This window comes from Nerophis lumbriciformis, linkage group LG18 (assembly GCF_033978685.3).
Source record: "Nerophis lumbriciformis linkage group LG18, RoL_Nlum_v2.1, whole genome shotgun sequence".
Classification (NCBI taxonomy): domain Eukaryota; kingdom Metazoa; phylum Chordata; class Actinopteri; order Syngnathiformes; family Syngnathidae; genus Nerophis; species Nerophis lumbriciformis.
Window position 1 is genome coordinate 36,311,421 of NC_084565.2, and position 25,167 is coordinate 36,336,587.

General features: G+C 38.9%; 1 protein-coding gene across 1 annotated transcript; it reads left to right on the plus strand.

The window, feature by feature from the left end:
* Positions 1-375: 375 nt before the first annotated feature.
* On the plus strand, positions 376-22,674 carry prdx6 (peroxiredoxin 6). Its single transcript, XM_061978612.2, has 5 exons — positions 376-565; positions 10,591-10,747; positions 14,614-14,757; positions 14,838-14,984; positions 22,389-22,674. Exons 1-5 carry the CDS (start codon positions 474-476, stop codon positions 22,512-22,514), a joined length of 666 nt encoding a protein of 221 aa, XP_061834596.1. The 5' UTR covers positions 376-473; the 3' UTR covers positions 22,515-22,674.
* Positions 22,675-25,167: the final 2,493 nt, after the last annotated feature.

Here is a 25,167-nt window from a genome sequence, read left to right on the forward strand (position 1 = left end):
GAACAAGACTCCGAGGTACTTGAACTCCTCCACTTGGGGCAAAATAATTTTATGTAAACATTTTTTTAAATCAGTTCACAAAGAATTAGGTTTCATAAATTTTATGTCCAAAAAAACTTTTGTAAAAAAGACACAAATTTGCTTCCATAAAATTTTTTATTTTATTTACCTTATTTAATATTCGTGACAAGCAACACTATTTTATTAGTTCATAAAATAACAACATATATGTGAGTATAAATGATGTATTAATCATTACTGTATCAACAAGCTCCTAAACTGACCTGACTTGACTGTTTTGTTATGAAAATAAAGCTGCCCTCTCATTGGTCCACTCAAGTTTCCCGGGTCACGCCCACTTCCGGGTATGCGCACGCGGCGTTGCTACTAGCATACACCGGGGCAGGTTGGTTCTCCTGAAGCCGCACATCGGTTGTCTTTCTCCCGCACGGACCCACACACAACCACCGCTCATGCCTGGAATTCTGCTCGGCGATGAATTCCCCAACTTTGAGGCCGACACCACCATCGGCAGGATTAAATTCCACGACTTCCTGGGCAGCTCGTAAGTGCAAATTCACTTTCTGTATGAGTAATGATGGCGCAAGCTCTCAACTGTTTAACGACGAAAGTGGATTTTTGCGTACAAAAACTCTTTAATTGTTTCAAATATATATTTATTTTTTTACTGGTTTCTGACACACTTTGACCTTAATCCCACTGCTTTACACGACGTTGCAGCCTTATGCAAGCATGACTTGTCTATCGGGATAGAAACTGTTGAGTCATGATAGGCTTTCTGGACAATTCTAAACAGAAAATCAGAATTATTTGTATTTTTGGTCCAAGATGGCTCTTTCAACATTTTGGGTTGCTGACCCCTAATCTAGTTTATGTCAACTAAACTAAAAGTGAGCCAACTGTACCTTGTTTTTAGTGTGTTAGTAGCAGTGTTGGGTTAGTTACTGAAAACCAGTAACTAGTTACAGTTACTAGTTACTTTATTTCAAAAGTAACTCAGTTACTAACTCAGTTAATTACATCAAAAAGTAATGCGTTACTGTGAAAAGTAACTATTTAGTTCTTTTTTCTCTCCTTTTTTTTCCAAAGCTCCCATTAATGCATACCTGCCAACTTTTGAAATCAGAAAAACCTAGTAGCCAGGGTCCAAGGGCCGCAGGCCCCGGTAGGTCCAGGACAAAGTCCTGGTGGAGGGTTCAGGGCTTTGCCCCCCGACGCAAAATGATTATTAGCATTCAGACAGGTTAAAATGTTGCTAAAACCATCACTTTTCTATCAGTCACAGTGACTTTTCAAAACAAAAATATTACAGCAAAAATCATATGGGTTGATTGACATGTTTATTCTGTAAACTAACTTCAATAGTTTGAAATTATTTTGACAGTTAATGCCAGTTATCCTGTCAACCTTTCACAAGACTTCAATTTGTTAATTGAAAGTATAAACAGTATAAACACTTTTTACAGTAAACAAATGGTAAAACAGTACTAAACAATTCCATTAAAAAAAAAATTGGTGTCATTATTAACTTTCTGTCCAAGCTTGTATAATCTACTGCCTTGTTCAATTGTAAATAAATAAATGATAAATGGGTTGTACTTGTATAGCGCTTTTCTACCTTCAAGGTACTCAAAGCGCTTTGACACTACTTCCACATTTACCCATTCACACACACATTCACACACTGATGGAGGGAGCTGCCATGCAAGGCGCTAACCAGCACCCATCAGGAGCAAGGGTGAAGTGTCTTGCTCAGGACACAACGGACATGACGAGGTTGGTACTAGGTGGGGATTGAACCAGGGACCCTCGGGTCGCGCACGGCCACTCCTCCACTGCGCCACGCCGTCCCATTGTAAAAAATATTCTGTGCCTAAAATTCACATTTCTATCACAATTATCATACTGTAAACATGGTAAGCTAACTTCATTAAAATTAATAGTCCTGTCAATAGCATGGAATTACAATTCAAATGTAGTTTTTTTGTAAGCCTTTCAAAAGAATTCAAAATATGAAAAATTAATGACAATTAATTTAAGCCATCAGACACTTGAAAAGTGGCACATCACATCTCTAATGTAATCATTTGAACTTTTCAACAGAAATAGCACTGCAAAAATATTAAGGACATACTTCTGTATTTTGGTAGTTATGCTGTCAACATTTAACAAGATTTCTTCAACTTGGACTTGAAAGCATAAATAGTATAAACACTTTTAACAGTATGTCGTGCTGTGAAATACAGCCGACAGGATTGCGCACCAAACACGAAGCAAGGCCAATTAGCGCATGCATGGTGCAGGAGAACAAAGGACTTCTTTCATTTAAGGTTTGTGATAAACCATCAAACTCATTCGTTAAAAGGACTCTATAGTAATATAAAGCGAATTTTTCTGGACATTATCATGCAAGAAAAGTTTATTTTTGGGACCGCGATCACCGCGTAATGATTTTTAAAGGTTGCATTACAAACATTTAACTGTCCCATGTGATCAGCCAGTGCGATTGGAAATCCATGCTCAATTATTGCCTCCGTAAATAAAACTTCGGCATTCATCACATCCAAAGAATCTGTTTGGGCGACGAAAAACGTTGAAAGTTTTCCACTTGTATCGTTAGCAACGGCATTAGACTTGTGTTTTTTTGTCCCAACGTGGTCTTTTACATCGCTAATTCCTCCGTGTCCGATCGAAAAATCTTGTCTGCACAAGGTGCAATTCGCGTAGTTTTCACCCTTTTTTTTTTTTTAATTAATGAAAAACCGTATTTTTTATCACTGCAACCGTAACCCGGAATAGGTTGATGAAAACCGTACGAATTACGGGAAAACCGGAGTAGTTGGCAGGTATGTTGATGCCCTTTTAGCCTTCATTTCAGTACTGTTATTGCACTGGAGAATAATACAATCTGTTGATCAACTTGACATGCATTTGCATCACTGAACTCATCACTGAACATACAGTACACAAAGACAAAGATATGTTTCAAAGGGCCAATTTATTTCAGGCCAGAACAAATTGACAAAACTATTTTAAATAGCTGCAACATAATGGCACTTTAACTTTAAACTTTAAGTAGACAGGATCTTTGATCCAAGACACAACTTACATTTAACTCAAATGTTATTTTCTTTGTGCTCGACAAAAGAAAAGTATTGAGAATGTCTCCATGTTAAGAAACTCGACATCTGGCTTCACCATGTCTTGTTAGTTGTTATGAGAGTAGCGTATGTGTGTGTGTGTGGCCCTTTAAGATATGACAGCATGTGAGGTGAGTGAGGTCAGTGAGTGAGTGGGCGAGAGAGGTGAGGGAACGGCGACAGTGAGTGCGTGCAGGCGATCTAGCTTGGTGGATGGCTACGTGCAAGACACCAATAAAGTCACAAAGTTGCAACAAACCGCCGGCCTCGTCATTCACCCTCAGCTGTAAAGACCCACTTTCGGGTAAAGTGAAGGTTGTTAGCCCCGAAGTACATAGGCCCTGGAGGAACGCCTCTCCTGCGCTCCTCAACTACGGTCTGGGAGCCTCCCCCCCGCCTCCACCCACACAGAGCACACATTTTCTTTTCCACCGCAGCGCTCCAATAAAACACACTCAGATGTTCTGTTTCTAGCCAATACTACATAAAAAATAACGTAAAATAACGCAGTAACGCATCATGTAGTAACGGTAACTGAGTTACTGAATATAACAAATAACGCGTTAGATTACTGGTTACCGCCGAAACTAACGGCGTTACAGTAACACTGGTTAGTAGTCTGTTCCAAAATAAACACTGTCCATCTGATTCATCTAGGGGTGTAACGGTACACAAAAAATTCGGTTCGGTACGTACCTCGGTTTAGAGGTCACGGTTCGGTTCATTTTCGGTACAGTAAGAAAACAACAAAATATACATTTTTTGTTTTTTTATTTACCAAATTTGCAAAATCTTCCACCAAAAATATTTTTCTTAGTGGAATATTTGATGTGAAATAATGGGAACCTTGGATAGGTCAATAATTCATAATAACATTGATTTTGATTCAATATTATGTTTTGAGCAATGACAGTTTGAAAGAAAAAAAAACAGCTTTGTTTTATTAGTCAACATTGCAACTTTTTCTAAATGACATTTAACCTTTAAGCTTTTTTATTTCACTTTTGTTATGTTTTTGTTTATTTTAATAGTATTTTTAGAATGTGCCGTGGGCCTTTAAAACATTAGCTGTGGGCCGCAAATGGCCTCCGGGGCACACTTTTGACACCCCTGCTATAGATAATAAAAAATTAAATGTGATAAATCTATGGATAAAAAGCAGAGCCTGGCGACGCATGCGCGTTTATCATAACTCTCTCTCTCTCTGTCTCTGCCCCTCCCTCACCAATGCTGCTGCGCGCACAATTTGTTTTGTTTTTAACCCCTTCTTAACCCTGAACGTACATTGAAAACACACGCAACCCTAACTCAAAATGCCGGACTTTTGAGGCATTTAAGAAACTTCGCCCTGACAGCTTGGCAAAAGAGGACATGTCCGGTGAAAAGAGGACGTATGGTCAGTCTATCCTAGCCCGTTAGCTGCTAGCATGCCGTGTGTTGTGCTGTACGCTACTTAATATGTCCATGTGGAAACTCGTTCGGTACACCTCCGAACCGAAACCCCCGTACCGAAACGGTTCAATACAAATACACGTACCGTTACACTCCTAGATTCATCAATTTCAGACACCCGACGATATTTACAAAAACACATTTCATAGAGAATAATTCTCATTTGACATGCAGACATGCGTATAAATGATGAATGAAATGGATACATAAAACTTATTCACGAAGGCGCTGCCACTCGCAACTCTCTTCGGCCCAATGGTCGTTTATTATGCGGTTGTACTTAATAGAAATATCAAGTCACCAACATAACATATAATAATAATAATAATAATATTATATAATATATAATAACTGGGCCCTGCGATGAGGTGGCGACTTGTCCAGGGTGTACACTGTCTTCCGCCGAATGCAGCTGAGATAGGCTTCAGCACCCCCCCCCCCCCCCCCGCGACCCCAAAAGGGACAAGCGGTAAAAAATGGATGGATGGATATAATGACTGTGTTGTCTCGTTATTTCTTGATTTCTTACACTTGTGAGTCTCATTTGCAAGTATTACCTTTGTGTGCAGTTGCCATTCCAAGATGGTAAATGGCAGACATGAAGTCATTATATCCTGATAAACCATTTTCTTCAGTTTCCATAGAATTTTCAAAGAAAAATATTTAAATCGTTTTTTTTTTCATTTGTACCTGTGCAGGCGTGCGCTAAGTAACAGGAAGATTCTTCTACTGCATTGCTTAATCATGTGAATAACAAGCATGATGAATCATGTGTTGGGTGACTTTTGAGAAGTTTGTGAGGATGCAAACTCTTGTGACTCCACGGAGCAATTATGCTTTAAAGGATTAGTCATTCCAACTAAGATCCGTACCGACAGAGGATTTAGTGGCGCTTCCAAGGTGGGGTGATTTTTTTAGTTTTAGTCATCGAAATACATTTAGTTTTCGTCTAGTTCGGGGGTCAGTAATCCGTGTTTTTCAACCTTTTTTGAGCCAAGGCACATTTTTTTTCATTAAAAAAATACGGAGGCACAGCAGAAAACATTAAAAAATTAAACTCCACCAGGTTGTCGTGCTTTATTTTGAGTTTGTTGTTGTTTTCCTGCGTGTAGTGTTTTAGTTCCTGTCTTGCGCTGTTATTTTGGTGGCCTTTCCTGTTGTGTTGGTGTTTTCCTGTAGCAGCTTCACGCCTTCCTTTGAGTGCTATTGGCAATCAAGACTATTTCAGTTTCCTTCTTTGTGGGGACATTGTTGATTGTCATGTCATGTACGGATGTACTTTGTGGACGCCGTCTCTGCTCCACACGCTGTAAGTCTTTGCTGTCGTCCAGCATTCTGTTTTTTGTTTACTTTGTAGCCAGTTCAGTTTTACTTTAGTTTTGCATAGCCCATACTTGCCAACCTAAAGACCTCCAATTTCGGGAGGTGGGGGTGGGTGCGGGGGGCGGGGGCGTGGTTGGAGGCGTGGTTAAGAGGGGAGGAGTATATTTACAGCTAGAATTCACCAAGTCAAGTATTTCATATATATATATATATATATATATATATATATATATATATATATATACATATATATATATACATATATATATATATATATATATATATATATATATATATATATATATACAGGTAAAAGCCAGTAAATTAGAATATTTTGAAAAACTTGATTTATTTCAGTAATTGCATTCAAAAGGTGTAACTTGTACATTATATTTATTCATTGCACACAGACTGATGCATTCAAATGTTTATTTCATTTAATTTTGATGATTTGAAGTGGCAACAAATGAAAATCCAAAATTCCGTGTGTCACAAAATTAGAATATTACTTAAGGCTAATACAAAAAAGGGATTTTTAGAAATGTTGGCCAACTGAAAAGTATGAAAATGAAAAATATGAGCAGGTACAATACTCAATACTTGGTTGGAGCTCCTTTTGCCTCAATTACTGCGTTAATGCGGCGTGGCATGGAGTCGATGAGTTTCTGGCACTGCTCAGGTGTTATGAGAGCCCAGGTTGCTCTGATAGTGGCCTTCAACTCTTCTGCGTTTTTGGGTCTGGCATTCTGCATCTTCCTTTTCACAATACCCCACAGATTTTCTATGGGGCTAAGGTCAGGGGAGTTGGCGGGCCAATTTAGAACAGAAATACCATGGTCCGTAAACCAGGCACGGGTAGATTTTGCGCTGTGTGCAGGCGCCAAGTCCTGTTGGAACTTGAAATCTCCATCTCCATAGAGCAGGTCAGCAGCAGGAAGCATGAAATGCTCTAAAACTTGCTGGTAGACGGCTGCGTTGACCCTGGATCTCAGGAAACAGAGTGGACCGACACCAGCAGATGACATGGCACCCCAAACCATCACTGATGGTGGAAACTTTACACTAGACTTCAGGCAACGTGGATCCTGTGCCTCTCCTGTCTTCCTCCAGACTCTGGGACCTCGATTTCCAAAGGAAATGCAAAATTTGCATGGTTGGGTGATGGTTTGGGGTGCCATGTCATCTGCTGGTGTCGGTCCACTCTGTTTCCTGAGATCCAGGGTCAACGCAGCCGTCTACCAGCAAGTTTTAGAGCACTTCATGCTTCCTGCTGCTGACCTGCTCTATGGAGATGGAGATTTCAAGTTCCAACAGGACTTGGCGCCTGCACACAGCGCAAAATCTACCCGTGCCTGGTTTACGGACCATGGTATTTCTGTTCTAAATTGGCCCGCCAACTCCCCTGATCTTAGCCCCATAGAAAATCTGTGGGGTATTGTGAAAAGGAAGATGCAGAATGCCAGACCCAAAAACGCAGAAGAGTTGAAGGCCACTATCAGAGCAACCTGGGCTCTCATAACACCTGAGCAGTGCCAGAAACTCATCGACTCCATGCCACGCCGCATTAACGCAGTAATTGAGGCAAAAGGAGCTCCAACCAAGTATTGAGTATTGTACATGCTCATATTTTTCATTTTCATACTTTTCAGTTGGCCAACATTTCTAAAAATCCCTTTTTTGTATTAGCCTTAAGTAATATTCTAATTTTGTGACACACGGAATTTTGGATTTTCATTTGTTGCCACTTCAAATCATCAAAATTAATTGAAATAAACATTTGAATGCATCAGTCTGTGTGCAATGAATAAATATAATGTACAAGTTACACCTTTTGAATGCAATTACTGAAATAAATCAAGTTTTTCAAAATATTCTAATTTACTGGCTTTTACCTGTGTATATATATATATCCCCGCGATATATATATCCCCGCGACCCCGAAGGGAATAAGCGGTAGTAAATGGATGGATATATATATATATATATAAATAAAAGAAATACTTGAATTTTAGTGTTCATTTATTTACACATATACACACACATAACACTCATCTACTCATTGTTGAGTTAAGGGTTGAATTGTCCATCCTTGTTCTATTCTCTGTCACTATCTTTCTAACCATGCTGAACACCCTCTCTGATTATGCATTGCTGTGTGGCATGCACAAAAGTGCTTTCATCAAATGCACTAGATGGCAGTATTGTCCTGTTTAGGAGTGTCACAACATTGCTGTTTACGGCAGACGGACTGCTTTACTGTAGACGTTCTTTATATTGTGGGAAAGCGGACTCAGGTCCGAAATTCAGGCGGAGCTGGAGGCCACGCCCCCTCCAGCTCCGCCTGAATTTCGGGAGATTTTCGGGAGAAAATTTGCCCCGGGATGTTTTCGGGAGAGGCGCTGAATTTCAGGAGTCTCCCGGAAAATTCGGGAGGGTTGGCAAGTATGGCATAGCCATCCCTACGCTTCATTGCCTTTTCCTTTCCGTTTGGTTCATTTTTGGTTTAAGCGTTACATACCTTTTTACCTGCATGCCGTCTCCCGCTGTGCTCTGCATATTGGGATCACGACAAACCATCCTCGACGCGTTCTGACTTTCTACAAAGCAATGAACTATTTGCTGCCACGTACTGATATGGAGTTTTACATGGTTACCCTGCCAAGCTCTACACAGCACAGACATTAGACAACGGCACATTATTTGCAGATTATAATTATTGATTTGCAAATAATATTTTTTTGGACCAATTAGGTGAAGTGGAAGACAATATCTCACGACACTAGTGTGCCGCGGCACATCTGCCCTAGTGGCTCCCTGGACCTCTTTCAGAGATGTGTGAAAATGGAAAAAGATGAATTAAAAAAATGTATTTCTTGTTTTAATATATTTTCTGTAGGAGAACAAACATGACACAAACCTTCCTAATTGTGAGAAATCCCACTGTTTATGTTATGCATGCTTCTCTGATGAGAGTATTTGGCGAGCACCGTTTTGTCCTACTAATTTCAGCGATCCTTGAACTCATCGTAGTTTGTTTACATGTGCAACTTTCTCCGACGCTGCCACAGAAAGACGTGTTTTTAGCCATAGGTGAGCTTTGTTGATTTTATTGACTTGTGTGGAGTGCTAATCAGGCATATTTGGTCAATGCACGACTGCAAGCTAATCGATGCTAACATGCTATTTAGGCTAGCTGCATGTACATATTGCATCATAATGCCTCGTTTGTAGGTTTATTTGAGCTCATTTAATTTCCTTTACTTATGTCCTCGGTGTATTAATTTATATTTGCATGTCTCATGACACATTATCTGTATGTAATATTAGCTGCATTTCTCATAGTTGTTTGTGTGTCATGTTGTTCCAGACCACAGCAAACGTTACCCAGCTTGCAAAGATTGTAATAAATCTATTAGAAGAAGACATCCTCCTTTAAGTTGGACACACACATCTATACCTTTGGCCATTCTGAGCCAGTAATTTCCAGAAGTTATCTCATCCTGTGGGAAGCCTCCATTTTAGTAATGATTTCCAATGTTGCAAAAATGTGTACAATAAAAATTAAAATACAACATTTCTGTCAATGAAGATTTGCGTCAGCCTTTGATAGTAGGCTAATACAGACACTTACATCATGTGTTGCCTTCGTTATAACACTTATATAAGGCTTTTAATTTTTACCACTGTGTTACATGGCCTTTCCTTTTAACAACACTCAGTAAACTTTGCATCGGTCCATCTTAGAGGAGCTCGGGCCCAACGAAGCCGGCGGCGTTTCTGGGTGTTGTTGATAAATGGCTTTCGCTTTGCATAGTAGAGTTTTAACTTGCACTTACAGATGTAGCGACGTACTGTAGTTACTGACAGTGGTTTTCTGAAGTGTTCCTGAGCCCATGTGGTGATATCCTTTACACACTGATGTCGCTTTTTGATGCAGTACCGCCTGAGGGATCGAAGGTCACGGGCATTCAATGTTGGTTTTTGGCCTTGCCGCTTCCGTGCAGTGATTTCTCCAGATTCTCTGAACCTTTTGATGATATTTTGGACCTTAAATGGTGAAATCCCTGAATTCCTTGCAATAGCTCGTGAAGAAATGTTGTTCTTAAACTGTTGGACAATTTGCTCAGGCATTTGTTGACAAAGTGGTGACCCTCGCCCCATCCTTGTTTGTGAATGACTGAGCATTTCATGGAAGCTGCTTTTACACCCAATCATGGCACCCACCTGTTCCCAATTAGCCTGTTCCCCTGTGGGATGTTCCAAATAAATGTTTGATGAGCATTTTTCAACGTTCTCGGTCTTTTTGCCACTTGTGCCAGCTTTTTTGCAATATGTTGCAGGCATCAAATTCCAAAAGAGCTAATATTTGCAAAACAAATAAAGTTTACCAGTTGGAACGTTAAGTATCTTGTCTTTGCAGTCTATTCAATTGAATATAAGTTGAAAAGGATTTGCAAATCATTGTATTCTGTTTTTATTTACCATTTACACAACGTGACAACTTCACTGCTTTTAGGTTTTGTATGTAATTATTGTAGTTATCAGGTCGGCTCAAGTGGGGATTTTACGTCACGACAGTGTTCAGAGAAGGTCTTGCTGATGATGACGTCAGACTAACCTCTCACCTGCACCTCTCTCAACTCTCAACGGGCAGGTGGGGCATGCTGTTCTCCCACCCGAAGGACTTCACGCCCGTCTGCACCACCGAGCTGGCCTGCGCCGCCAACATCAGCGACAAGTTCACCAAGCGCGGCGTGAAGATGATCGCCTTGTCCGTCGACAGCGTGGAGGACCACCGCAACTGGGGAAAGGTGGAACACACACACACACACACACACACAAACACACACATTCTTTTATTTGTTACCTTCTTGAGACCACCGAAAAATGCCTCTCTTTAAGACCAGCCTTTCTAGATACATAAAGATGTGTATTTACAACATGAATAATATATACATACTATGCAAATATAAAAAAGATAAGCTTTTCGTAATTTTATTGTTTTTAATTTTATGTTTGTAATTGCTTTTTAATCTTCAATATTTACTTCAAGTTATTACAGTATGTCTCTATAAACATATTTTTTTTAAATACATTTTGGCCAAAGAGGGCGCATTTCAATTTCTTACACACACTTGTTATTACATATATTGGGGCGGTATAGCTCGGTTGGTAGAGTGGCCGTGCCAGCAACTTGAGGGTTCCAGGTTCGATCCCCGCTTCCTGCATCCTAGTCACTGCCATTGTGTCCTTGGGCAAGACACTTTACCCACCTGCTCCCAGTGCCACCCACACTGGTTCAAATGTAACTTAGATATTGGGTTTCACTATGTAAAGCGCTTTATAAATATAATTCACTTCACTTCACATATGTTGGCCAGAGGGGGAGCACTTCAAGTTTTTACACACACTTGTTATTTCATATGTTGACCAGAGGAGGAGCACTTTTAAAACCGACACATAGTCAATTTGAAAAATCCCTCCTTTTTGGGACTACCTTTATTTTTGATAGATTTCACAACCAGAGGTGCAAATGAGATATCAATTTTTTATTTTGTGTAATGTGCTTAAGGCTGATGACAAAGGAGTCACGGACCACAGATGGCCCCTGTGCCGCACTTTGGGCAACCCAGCTGTAGAAGCTAACTGTGAAAATCAGCTGTTCACCTGGCGGGTTTTTTCGGGGATGTATAGGGAAGTCCTTCTTTAGCTGCCGTCTTGTTGTATCATATATTGCTGCCTTTGCACATCTCAATGTTTACTTTTGTATGCACATTCAATCAACAACAAATCCTGACTTTGGAGCAATGTTCACAGACTCTAGTATTTGGCTCTCTATTACAGTGTTTTTCAACCTTTTTTGAGCCAAGGCACATTTTATCCGGAGGCACACCACCAGCAAAAAACATAAAGTCAGTTAATAGTTAAAAGTCATTGTCGCAATTGTTGGATATGACTTTAAACCATAACCAAGCATGCATCAATATAGCTCTTGTCTCAAAGTAGGTGTACTGTCACCACCTGTCACATCACCCACTGACTTATTTGGAGTTTTTAACTGTTTTCCTGTGTGTAGTGTTTTAGTTCGTCTTGCGCTCCTATTTTTGTTGGTATTTTCCTGTAGCAGTTTCATGTCTTCCTTTGAGCGATATTTCCCGCATCTACTTTGTTTTAGCAATCAAGAATATTTCAGTTGTTTTTTATCCTTCTTTGTGGGGACATTGTTGATTGTCATGTCATGTTCGGATGTTCTTTGTGGACGCCGTCTTTGCTCCACAGTAAGTCTTTGCTGTCGTCCAGCATTCTGTTTTGGTTGACTTTGTAGCCAGTTCAGTTTTAGTTTCGTTCTGCATAGCCTTCCCTAAGCTTCAATGCCTTTTCTTAGGGGCACTCACCTTTTGTTTATTTTTGGTTTAAGCATAAGACACCTTTTTACCTGCATTTACAAAGCAATTAGCTACCGGCTGCCACCTACTGATATGGAAGTGTATTACACGATTACTCTGCCGAGCTTTGGACAGCACCGACACTCAACAACAACACATCATTTGCAGACTATGATTACTGGTTTGCAAAAAATGTTTTTAACCCAAATATGTGTACTTAGATAATCTCCCACGGCACACCAGACTGAATCTCACGGCACACTAGTGTGCCGCGGCACAGTGGTTGAAAAACAATGCTCTATTAGATGCAATGGTTTTCTGTATTGGGACCATGATTTATGTCATCACTTGTTCACACCTCCTCATATGGAAGCTACTTTTCCTTGTTGATGTTTCATGATGGGTAGAAATACAAGCACACACACACACACACACACACACACACACACACACACACACACACACACACACACACACACACAGAGGGTTACGTCTCTTGCTGGATAGAATAATCTTAGTCTTCTCCACGGTAGCTTTCTCCACGGTAGCTTTAAAAAGACACCAAAGTCCCATAGCCTGCACAGCTATTAAACTTTTATCGTCTTTAATCTTTACGACCTGCACATAAAACGCACTTTTGTGCTTACTTTAAAAAAGGTGACTGTGTTGCCGTTCAATGAATAGGACAAAAAACCCCAAAGACCCTGCATTAAGTAACTTATTCTTACAAAGCTCCGTTGTTCATTGACCCACGTTAACGTTTTTACTGCTGCTTACGTAACAATCCTGGTTAAATTGTGGAGAAGTTCAACACGCAAACGTGTGTTTTTATTAAAATGACAAAGAAGGAATCCGTGTAATAAAAGATACATACATTCTGTACTGTTACTTGATTGTATTTCTAATTTAAATTGACGGCATGGCTGGGAGAGTGGCCGTGCCAGCAACCTGAGGGTTCCTGGTTCGATCCCCAGCTTCTGCCAACCTAGTCACGTCCGGTGTGTCCTTGAGCAAGACACTTCACCCTTTCTCCTGATGGGTCGTGGTTAGGGCCTTGCATGGCAGCTCCCGCCATCAGTGTGTGAATGTGGAAATAGTGTCAAAGCGCTTTGAGTACCCTGAAGGTAGAAAAGCGCTACACACGTATAACCCATTTACCATTAAACTATTCTTTTGTAATTATTTATTTGAGGATCTTTTAGGAATATATCAGGGGCTAAATAGTGTTGTTCCGATACCAATATTTTGGTACCGGCACCATAATGTATTTTGATACTTTTCTAAATAAAGGGGACCACAAAAAATGTCATTATTGGCTTTATATCAACAAAAAATCTTACGGTACATTAAACATAAGTTTATTATTACAATTTTGTCCTTAACCTCTTAGAGCCCAAGCTGTTTGTTTACATGCTTTTTTTTTAATTTCTCTTTGCTATTTGGGCTTATTGGACCCTAATTAGAATAACAACTAAAAACCATCTTTTAATATGATGTACTTAGTCCATAGGTGCACAAACGTGTACTTCATGTTTCATGACATGCACATTTTTATTTTTACACTTTTTTTCCCCCCAAATTCCATTGTATGTCATACTCTTCTGACACCACCAGAGGGCAGTATAAGTGTCCACATAAGCGGTCATAAAACCCCAATTCAGTAGTGTACACAATTTTGGAAATAAGAGCTAAAAGGTGCTGTCCACGCATGTGGCCACTAAGCCTTTAGAGGTTGAATCAAATAGTGAACATACAAGACACTCGTCTTTCAGTAGTAGGACGGTTTTTCACGGGACACATTTCCGGCCTTGTTGTTGCACTAGTGAGCCACGGATGAGGAGATGCTGCTCCGTTATTGATTGAAGTAAAGTCTGAATGTCATTAAAACAGTTAGCTCCATCTTTTGACACTTCTTCCACACCCGTCCTTGCACGCTACACCAAAAATGACGGGGAGAAGACGCTGTCGACGGTGAGCCACGTAACGGCGCATCCTGAAGCGACAGTCAGAAAGCTACATGAAGATGATCTGTAAAACAATCTATGCAACATTTTGACCAAAGAACCACCATAACATGTTATGTAGACCACAAGGAAGTGTTTTATATTTAGAAAAAAATCATAATATGACCCTTTAATGCGCTTTATAATCCGGTGCGCCTTTTGTCTGAAAAAAGACCTGAATAGACCCGCTCATCGGCAGTGCGCCTTATAATCCGGTGCGCCCTATGGTCCGGAAAATGTATTTGTCCATACTGTATATCTATATTCAGTATATCCATGTGTTCACAGGACGTGATGGCGTTCAACAGCCAGGCCGCCAGTCCTCTCCCCTTCCCCATCATTGCCGACGGCACCAGGGAGCTGGCCACCCAGCTGGGCATGTTGGACCCCGACGAGATCGACAAGGACGGCATCCCGCTCACCGCTCGCTGCGTGAGAACGAATCCCACACAGAGAAATAAAATACATCAAATGCGTAGTCAAACATGGGCTGATGTTCCCGGCTGGGTCAGGTGTTTGTGGTGGGGCCTGATAAGCGACTAAAGCTGTCCATCCTCTATCCCGCCACCACGGGGAGGAACTTTGACGAGCTGCTGCGAGTTATCGACTCCCTGCAGCTGACGGCGCAGAAGAAGGTGGCCACCCCTGCCAACTGGAAGGTAAACACGCACCTGGTATTCATTTCCTTCTAGAACTAGGCCTGTGAATATTTGGGCACCGCTCGATTCGATTCTTGGGGTTCACAATTGGATTCAGAATCGATTGTCGATTCATAATCAATAGAGATGTCCGATAATATCGGACTGCTGATATTATCAGCCGATAAATGCTTTAAAATGTGATATCGGAAATTATCGGTATCTGTTTCACAAAGTAAAATGTATGACTTTTTAAAACGCCGCTGTGTACACGGACGTAGGGAGAAGTACAGAGCGCCAAGACACCTTAAAGGCACTGCCTTTGCGTGCCGGCCCAGTCACATAATATCTACGGCTTTTCACACACACAAGTGAATGCAACGCATACTTGGTCAACAGCCATACAGGTAACACTGAGGGTGGCCGTACAAACAACTTTAACACTGTTACAGATATGCGCCACACTGTGAACCCACACCAAACAAGAATGACAAACACATTTCGGGAGAACATCCGCACCGTAACACAACAGAACAAATACCCAGAACCCCTTGCAGCACTAACTCTTCCGGGACGCTACAATATACACCCCCCCCCCCCCCCCCCCCCAACCCCCACACCTCAACCTCCTCAGGCTCTCATGTCCCAAATTCTAAACTGCTGTTTTGAGGCATGTTAAAAAAAATAATGCACTTCAATAATAAATATGGCAGTGCCATGTTGGCATTTTTTTCCATAACTTGAGTTGATTTATTTTGGAAAACCTTGTTACATTGTTTAATGCATCCAGCGTGGCATCACAACAAAATTAGGCATAATAATGTGTTAATTCCACGACTGTATATATTGTATATATTCATTTCACACCATATTCATTGCACTTCTACATTTTTTATATTTTTATATATTTGCACATTGTTTTTCTAGCATGCACACATCGCACTGTATGGAATGGCCTCAATCTCGTTACCTTGCGTAACGACAATAAAGCTGATTCTGATTCTGATTCTGATATCGGAATCGGTAATTAAGAGTTGGACAATATCGGATTTCGGCAAAAAAGCCATTATCGGACATCTCTAATAATCAATACTTTTTTAATTACATTGAATGCCAGTTCTATGATTAACTACATTCCTCCATAACATACATACACAGATCTGCTCAATTTCTATATTTCTTAAAAAAAAAAAGGTTTTGTTTGATAACATTCAACCCAAACATTTAATCAAATCTAATACAAGTAAGGCAACAAGAGAAATATCCAACATTTCTTTTTTTTTCTTTTTTTTTTTAAGTGAATCTGTACAGGAAATATGATCATCTACATCACACATGTCAAACTGGTTTTCATTTGATAGGACTTTATTGTCATTGCACAAGTACAACGAAACTATGTTTTCAGCACAAACCCGTTCAAGATTAGACAAACAAACAGTGTACAGGGTTGTAGAACAGGAACGCTGATGGGTCGCCAAAGGCGCCCCGTAAAAGATAAGAAAAAGGTAAAACGCTGGGGAAGAAGATGAGTAAAAAAATACAATCTAGACTGGGCTCCTAAGGGGGCCTAGTCTGGAGTGGGAAAAAACCTCCATGCCATGCACACATAAAGACGTTACATTTAATCACGACATCTCGCAACAGAGGGGCGGGGAGTTGGGGCCCTGGAGGTCGACTGCTGCTATGAAGCTCTGCCAGCCGTCCATCACCCCGAGGGGAAACAAGCGGTGGTGAAAGCGTGGGGTGTGGTGTGTGTGTGTGTGTGTGTGCCCATTGTCTTGGGCTGGATGATGTAATGTTCATAGACCAGGGGCTGTTCTGCATGCAAGCAAAAGTTTGACTCCAGGTGTCGTTGAGGAGGAAGGGAGGGAGGTCAAAAGCGTTAGGCAGTTATGGCTGCTATCAGAGGGCTGCTTGTAACAGTGAAAAATGTATGAACTTGCCTCTGGATTTCATTAATAGTTATATAAATTGTTTTAAGTAGACTTTCAATTTTACAATTAAAAACTTTACGTTTACAACATTTTACTTTAAAATATAGTAAATTTATTTTTATTTTTTTGTACATTTTACGGTAAAAGAAAAAACAGTATCACTGTTTTTTGGGGGTGTTTTACGGAAAAAGTTGGCAGCTTAGTTGCTCGCATTTTTGTGTTTGGCGTTCGGGTGGCATCCTGACCAGGTGCCCGATTATTTTAAGTACCGTATTTTTCGGAGTAAAAGTTGCACCGGAGTATAAGTCGCACCTGCCGAAAATGCATGATAAAGAAGGAAAAAAACATATATAAGTCGCATTGGAGCCCGGCCAAACTATGAAAAAAACTGCGACTTATAGTCCGAAAAATATGGTAATATAGAAATTGAGCAGATCTGCGTATGTATTTTATGGAGGAATGTAGATAATCATAGAACTGGCATTCATCCATCCACCCATCCATTTTCTGAAGCCTATGTCAGCTGCATTCGGGCAGAAGGCGTGGTACACCCTGGACAAGTCGCCACCTGGTTTTTACAACATTATATTGTTAATGGAAAAACAGTACGGTCGTAGCTCGGTTGGTAGAGCGGCCGTGCCACCAACCTGAGGGTTCTAGGTTCGATCCCCACTTCTGCCATCCGAGTCACAGCTGTTGTTGTGTCCTTGAGCAAGGCGCTTCACCCACTTGCTCCCAGTGCCACCGACACTGGTTTAAACGTGTAACTGAGATCATGGGTTTCACTATGTAAAGCGCTTTGAGTCACTAGGGAAAGGCGCTATATAAATATTATTCACAATTCACTATTCTGGCAATTTAGCTGCCAGTTTTTGTTTTTTTACCGTAAAAACAAATGCATCGTTTTTCCATTTACATTAATACACCGTTAAAAACAAGATTTACAGTAAAAATATGGCAGCTCAGTCAACCAACTTTTAATGCAATTTTTATTTTTTCAATTTACAGTAATATGCTGTAAAGAACACCAGAAAATGTATTGTCATTTTTAATAATTTGATGGGTAGTTTGCTGTAAAATCATAAGTCAAGCAGAATTTTTATTTAGACAAAAACATGTTTGGAAAGTATGATAATATACTGTAATATTTGTTGCAATATTGGATACTATTAAAGTTTAAAAGGTATGAAATTTCAAGCAGTACATATATTTTTTCTCCCAAAATGAAAAAATTGTATTTAGTATCCGCCCTGAGATCAGTAGGTTGTGAGTTCAAACCCCGGCCGAGTCATACCAAAGACTATAAAAATGGGACCCATTACCTCCCTGCTTGGCACTCAGCATCAAGGGTTGGAATTGGGGGTTAAATCACCAAAAATGATTCCCAGGCATGGCCACCGCTGCTGCCCACTGCTCCCCTCACCTCCCAGGGGGTGATTAAGGGTGATGGGTCAAATGCAGAGAATAATTTCGCCACACCTAGTGTGTGTGACAATCAATGGTACTTACTTACTATTAAGTACTTTATTGACACCTATCATTTCCAGGTGTTTGCGGGGCAGATAAAATGATGTCGCGGGCCAGATCTGGGCCCCGGGCCTTGACACCTGTGATCTACATCATCAATATCATTTGTCTGAGTGGCTGGACAGGACAGATGCATTTAAAAAAAAAATGGATTAAGAATTGTTACAAATTAGAATCGCGTTTAATCTGAAAATCTTAGTTTTTTGACAGCACTATCTAAAACCATTCAAAGCGTGCGGCCAAGAAATAAATCAGAAACGGTTGCGTAATGTCAGGTTAAAATGTATTTTTAGCTTTACAAGACAAGGTGCAGCGTACAAAGACATAAAGTAAAGAACAAAATTGTGTAGGACACCAGGAGAATACTCAATAAAACTCTGAAAGATAATTAAAGCTGCTAGCAGCGTTGACCTGGCCCTCGCACCCCTGTGCAACTCTCATGCGGTCACGTCCCTCCCGGGGCTCCGACACACCATCAAAAATTCCAGAAAGATGGTATGGAAGTGTCATTGTGGCGAAGTTACTTCCAAACGCGTATCTCAATCTGTGTGTCTGTAATCATATCTGTGTACTATTGTGTGTGTCAGTACAGTACAGGCCAAAAGTTGGAGCTTTCCTAGTCACTGCATTTAAAACCAATACCCTTTGAGTGAGAGCTAGCTGCCTTAGCCACTCAGCTATCCTTTGTCTGCCAATTCACCGTTTTGGAGCCCCAATGACAAAACCTGTCCTAGTAAACTATGATATAAAACAGTAATTCCCCAGCTGGAGCTTTCCTAGTCACCGCTCGACCATGACTTGGATTTGAACCTAGTTCCCTTTGATTGGGAGCTAGCTGTTTAACCACTCAACTATCCTTGGTCAGTTGAAGAGCAGATTTCGGGCTCCAATGACATATTTAAATGAGAAACTGTCTCAGTAAACTACAATGGAGGTGAAACAAAACACTCAATCTTTTGACTGGAGCATTGTAACCTCAACAGGATTCGTACCCAGTACGCCTTGGTTCACAGTTAGCAGTGTTAACCACTCAGCTATCCTTGTGGTTATACATGCCAGATTTCGGGCCCTATTGCCATATTAAATTGGGACCCTGTCTCAGTAAACTATCAAAGAGATGCGATAAAACACTAACTCTTCCAAATAGAGTTTTGTAAGTTACCTATCAGTCCTACTGGGATTCGAACTCAGTAGCACTTGTTGGGGAGGCAACGGTTTTAACCACTCAGCCATCCTGGGTCTTCTTGAGAGGAGATTCCGGGCATCAATGACAAATATAATTAGGGAACGCTGTCTCAGTTAAACTACAACGGAGGTGAAGCAAAACTGAATACCGATCGACCGAACTGGGATTCAAAACCAGAGCCAATAATTGAGAGCGAGTTGTGTTAACGACTGAGCTATCCTGGATCTTGTAAAGACAATATTCCGTCCCATGGACAAAGGTTCCTTTCCTTGCATTGTGATACATAATACATGGCTCACAATTTTAAAAAATATCCCAAAATGGCGACACTGCAACTATCGATAAATTGCTCCAAACAAATGACATTTAAAATATTTAGGTAACAGGACTGTGCTGAGATTTTACCTCAAAGTCGTAGTAAAAAATGAACGAGATAAGACCTTTCCGAAACCTGCAGGCTCTGAATGATGCCACTTAAAAAACAAAAAAATAGATAAATAAAAACAAATACATTTTTTTTAAATAATATAAAATAAAGATAGTTAAATAAATGAAATATATATATAAAAACAATAAATAAAAAAAATGCTAGAAAAATAATTTGTGATTAATCATGATTAATCACAGATCTAGAGTGTGATTAATCTGACTTAAAAAAATGAATCACTTGACAGCCCTTAGATATACTGTATAAATGTTAAAATGTGTATATGTACTGTATATATATATATATATACAGTATGTATAGTATATATATGTCTACAGTATGTATAGTATATATATGTATACGTATGTATATATACGTATATATGAATACGTATGTATATATGCTGTATATATGAATACGTATGTATATATGTATATATATATATATATATATATATATATATATATATATATTAGGGCTGCGAATCTTTGGGTGTCCCACGATTCGATTCAACATCGATTCTTGGGGTCACGATTCCATTCAAAATCGATATTTTTTTCAATTCTACACGATTCTAGATTCAAATACGATTTTTTCCCGATTCAAAAGGATTCTCTATTCATTCAATACATAGGATTTCCGCAGGATCTACCCCAGTCTGCTGACATGCAAGCAGAGTAGTAGATTTTTGCAAAAAGCTTTTATAATTGTAAAGGACAATGTTTTATCAACTGATTGCAATAATGTAAATTAGTTTTAACTATTAAATGAACCAAAAATATGACATTGTATCTTTGTGAAAATATTGGACACAGTGTGTTGTCAAGCTTATGAGATGCGATGCAAGTGTAAGCCACTGTGACACTATTGTTCTTTTTTTTTTAATTTTTTATAAATGTCTAATGATAATGTCAATGAGGGATTTTTAATCACTGCTATGTTGAAATTGTAACTAATATTGATACTGTTGTTGATAATATTCATTTTTGTTTCACTACTTTTGGTTTGTTCTGTGTCGTGTTTGTGTTCCTCTCAATTGCTCTGTTTATTGCAGTTCTGAGTGTTGGTAGGTCAAGTTTGGTTTTGGAATTAGATTGCATTGTTATGGTATTGCTGTGTATTGTTTTGTTGGATTGGTTTATTAAAAAAAAAAAATTTAATTGGGGAAAAAAATTTTTTTATTAAAATTTAAAAAAAATGAGAATCGCACGTGAGAATCGCGATTGGAATTCAAATCGATTTTTTCCTACACCCCTAATATATATATATATACATTTATTTTTTATTATTTTTAAAATATATATATATAAACATATATATATATATATACATATATATATGTATATATATATATATATTGTTATTTTATTTTTATTATTTGTCTTTGTAAAGATATAAATACAAATATATATATTTATTAAAAATAATAATAAATATATATATACATATATATTTATTTCTTTTTTACACAGACCAATAATTAAAATAAAAAATAAATATTCATATACAGTATATATATATATTTATTTTTTATTATTTAAAAAAAAAAAATATATATATATATATTTTTTTTAAATTATGTGTCTGTAAAAAATATATTTATTTATTATTTTATAAAAGAAAATATAATAATAAATAAATATATATATATATATACATATATATTTATTTATTCTTTTACACAGAGGAATAATACGGACAGACATATTTTTTTTTACACACAGACAAATAATACGGACAGACAGATTATATATATATATATATAAACTGTCGTATTTTGATCGGCATGTGTGTAAAAAATAATATATATATCTGTCCGTATTGTGATTTGTCTGTGTAAAAATATGTCTGTCCGTATTATTTGTCTGTGTAAAAAAAAGTATATATATATACATACTATATATCTTGATGGGCATAAAAAAAATTCCAATAATTTTTCAAATACCTCCCTGGGTTGGAGTTCCATAAGTCCCGTGGGCAGCCAGAATGCGCAAAATGTCCAAAATACACCCAGAAAAGACACAGGAAGGCAGGGAAGAAAAGTAAAAAAGAAGCCAAAAGTCCAAAAAGTTTCTAAAATCATACCCAGGAATGAGTGGGCGTAGGGGAAAATAAAAAATAAAAAAAATTGTGTGAGTGTATTTAGATGTGTGTGAAGCAGGAACCCTCCATTTGCTGTCTTTTTACAGGAGTTGTCTGTCTGTACTGCGATTGAACGTGTTAAAGGATTTGTCTGTAACTCCCCTTTGCCTTTCCTTATAGTCACCACTAGTCAGCCCTGTTTAAAAAAAAAGTGATTAATCCATTATCAAGTTTATTATTGTTATTGTGTCATTGCTTGTGTCTTCCAGCCCGGTGACAAAGTCATGGTCCTTCCAAACGTCTCGGACGCTGAAGCGGCTAAACTGTTCCCTAACGGTGTGACCACTAAAGAGGTCCCGTCCGGGAAGAAATACCTGCGCTACACTAAGATCTGAAGACCACACGTGGAAAATGTGTCAGAAGTAGAACCACCCAAAACACAATGGAAGTCCATAAAGCCACACATTTATTACTAGGTCCAACAATAAAGCAGGGTTATCATGAAATAGTGCCTTTTGTAACGCCATCTCATAATAAACTTTGCACAGAAACGCTTGTCTTGTCTGCTGTACTTCTGTTTGGCCACTAGATGTCGCCAAATATCCTCATACTGCACAACAATGTAAAAGCGCTTGCTGCAGTTCAACGCTGTCGCCACTGGATGTCACTATTTCACAACAGGTTGCCGGGTTGGTGGTGTTGCCATTTTCCATCAATAGATGGCGACAAATACAACCGTTTGGCCAACTTGATTTATGTGCCGACTTTTAAGTAGTTGTATTATGTTTTAAGTAGCTCACATACGTTTAAAAGGAACCATATACTGAGAGAAGAATGTAAATAAGGAAAGGTTAATTACAAAGGAACCACACTGATGTCAAAAAAGACCACAACTTACTTTGTTTATGTCTGAGGTGTCCACATTTTCACCAAGGACCTGGTATAGAAAATTGGTTGAAGGGGGCAATTTAAAATTACCATTCTGAAACCTGTTAAGCTATCTGAGCAAACCAAATTCTGTACTTAGACCTAAGTCATTTAAGTTAATTTCTACAACAACTACTGAATTTGAGCTATTAGGTTAATAAAATGCTAAAACAGTGGTCCTGAAACCTTTTTCACCAAGTACCACCTCATACAAAACATGGCTTTCCAAGTACCACCATAATGACCAACATTAAAATGCAGTAGTGCAGTAGGCCTAAGTATTCATGAAAAAAAGGGCAGCTTTTATTTAACAATTATATTTAATATTTTGGGCCACTGTAACATTACACACGGTTTGAACAGTAACACTGTGTTTGAATATAGGAAAATAAAACACTGTACTTTAATCAAGTGATTATTTGTTGTACCACTAGATGGATCCTGTGTACTACTAGTACAGTTTGAGAATCACTGTGCAAATATATACAGTAAATCACATAATGTAGGGACAATATTGAACTTCCTTGGATGTTTGGTGCTTTTGTATCTCATATTAGCTGTTAGCATGCTAGCATTTGTTGTAATGAACATTTGCCTTTAAAATAACGACCTGAAAGGCAGCAAGTCGTTCTTGAACCACAACACAGATAGAAAGCCTGTTAAAAAATTTCAACTGGATTTTTCATAGTTTTGAATGTACACTGCAAAGAAGAGCTGACAACATTTAATATAAAAAGACAAGACCGCGACTCCAAAAGGGACAAGCGGTAGAAAATGGATGGATGGATGGAAGATTTTAGGGGAAAAAAAATCTAAAAACTAGTGAAATTATCTGTCCATGCAGCTAGTTTATTTTACTTGATAAGACATCCTAAATTATAATTTTAAGATGTAGAAACGAGCAGAACTTTTAAGATAGAAATATGTATTTAATTCTGAAAAACGCACATTATTCAACTTGCAATTCCTTTTTTTTTTTTTTTTTGTCCTGTCCAGCTTCTCAGGCAAATCATATAGTTGATGTAGATGCCCATATTGGCTGTACACATTTACTTTACAAAAGAGAAGTGTGGGATACTTCTCTTGTTGCCTTATTGGACTTTATTAAATGTGGTCGGGGTGGGACGGGGGCGTGGCTAAAAGGGGAGGAGTATATTTACAGCTAGAATTCACCAAGTCAAGTATTTCATGTATATATATATATATAAGAAATACTTGACGTTCAGTGAATTCTAGCTACATATATATATATATAAAATAAATACTTGAATTTCAGTGTTCATTTATTTACACATATACACACACATAACACTCATCTACTCATTGTTGAGTTAAGGGTTGAATTGTCCATCCTTGTTCTATTCTCTGTCATTATTTTTCGAACCATGCTGAACACCCTCTCTGATGATGCATTGCTGTGTGGCACGCACAAAAGTGCTTTCATCAAATGCACTAGATGGCAGTATTGTCCTGTTTAAGAGTGTCACAACATTGCTGTTTACGGCAGACGAACTGCTTTACGGTATACAAAAAAGTGACTGCTGTTGTTGTGTGTTGTTGCCACGCTGGGAGGACGTTAATGAAACTGCCTAACAATAAACCCACATAAGAAACCAAGAACTCGCCCATCATCATTCTATAGTTATAACGTGATTGGGCAGGTACGCTTTTTTATATTGTGGAGGACCTGAGTCCGCCTGAATTTCGGGAGATTTTCGGGAGAAAATTTGTCCCGGGAGGTTTTCGGGAGAGGCGCTGAATTTCGGGAGTCTCCCGGAAAATCCGAGAGGGTTGGCAAGTATGATGTAATGATAACTTGAAATACAAAAGTAAGCAGATAAATGGAGGGGAAGAAAGAGAAGCCAACGGTATTAACCTTGTAGATTGTTATAGTAACAATAGGTTTAAGCTTTGTCAGTGTGCCATGTGTTACCCAATTTCCCCTTAAATTAGGCATCCTCGGGATGTTGCAGAATCTTTAAACAAGATTTTCTATGAGGGGAAAATCAAAATAGCTATTTTTTAAATTTTATCATTTTTAAAAGGCTTAGTGGCCACATGCGTGGACAGCACCTTTTAGCTTTTATTTCCAAAACTGTGTATACTACTGAATTGGGGTCT

What these genes read in the sequence shown, in the direction of transcription:
- prdx6 (XM_061978612.2), top strand. Translation starts at nt 474, where the DNA reads ATGCCTGGAATTCTGCTCGGCGATGAATTCCCCAACTTTGAGGCCGAC. An exon ending in CACGACTTCCTGGGCAGCTC is followed by an intron (nt 566 to 10,590) that starts GTAAGTGCAAAT and finishes CTCAACGGGCAG; the next exon opens with GTGGGGCATGCTGTTCTCCC. An exon ending in TCCCGCTCACCGCTCGCTGC is followed by an intron (nt 14,758 to 14,837) that starts GTGAGAACGAAT and finishes CGGCTGGGTCAG; the next exon opens with GTGTTTGTGGTGGGGCCTGA.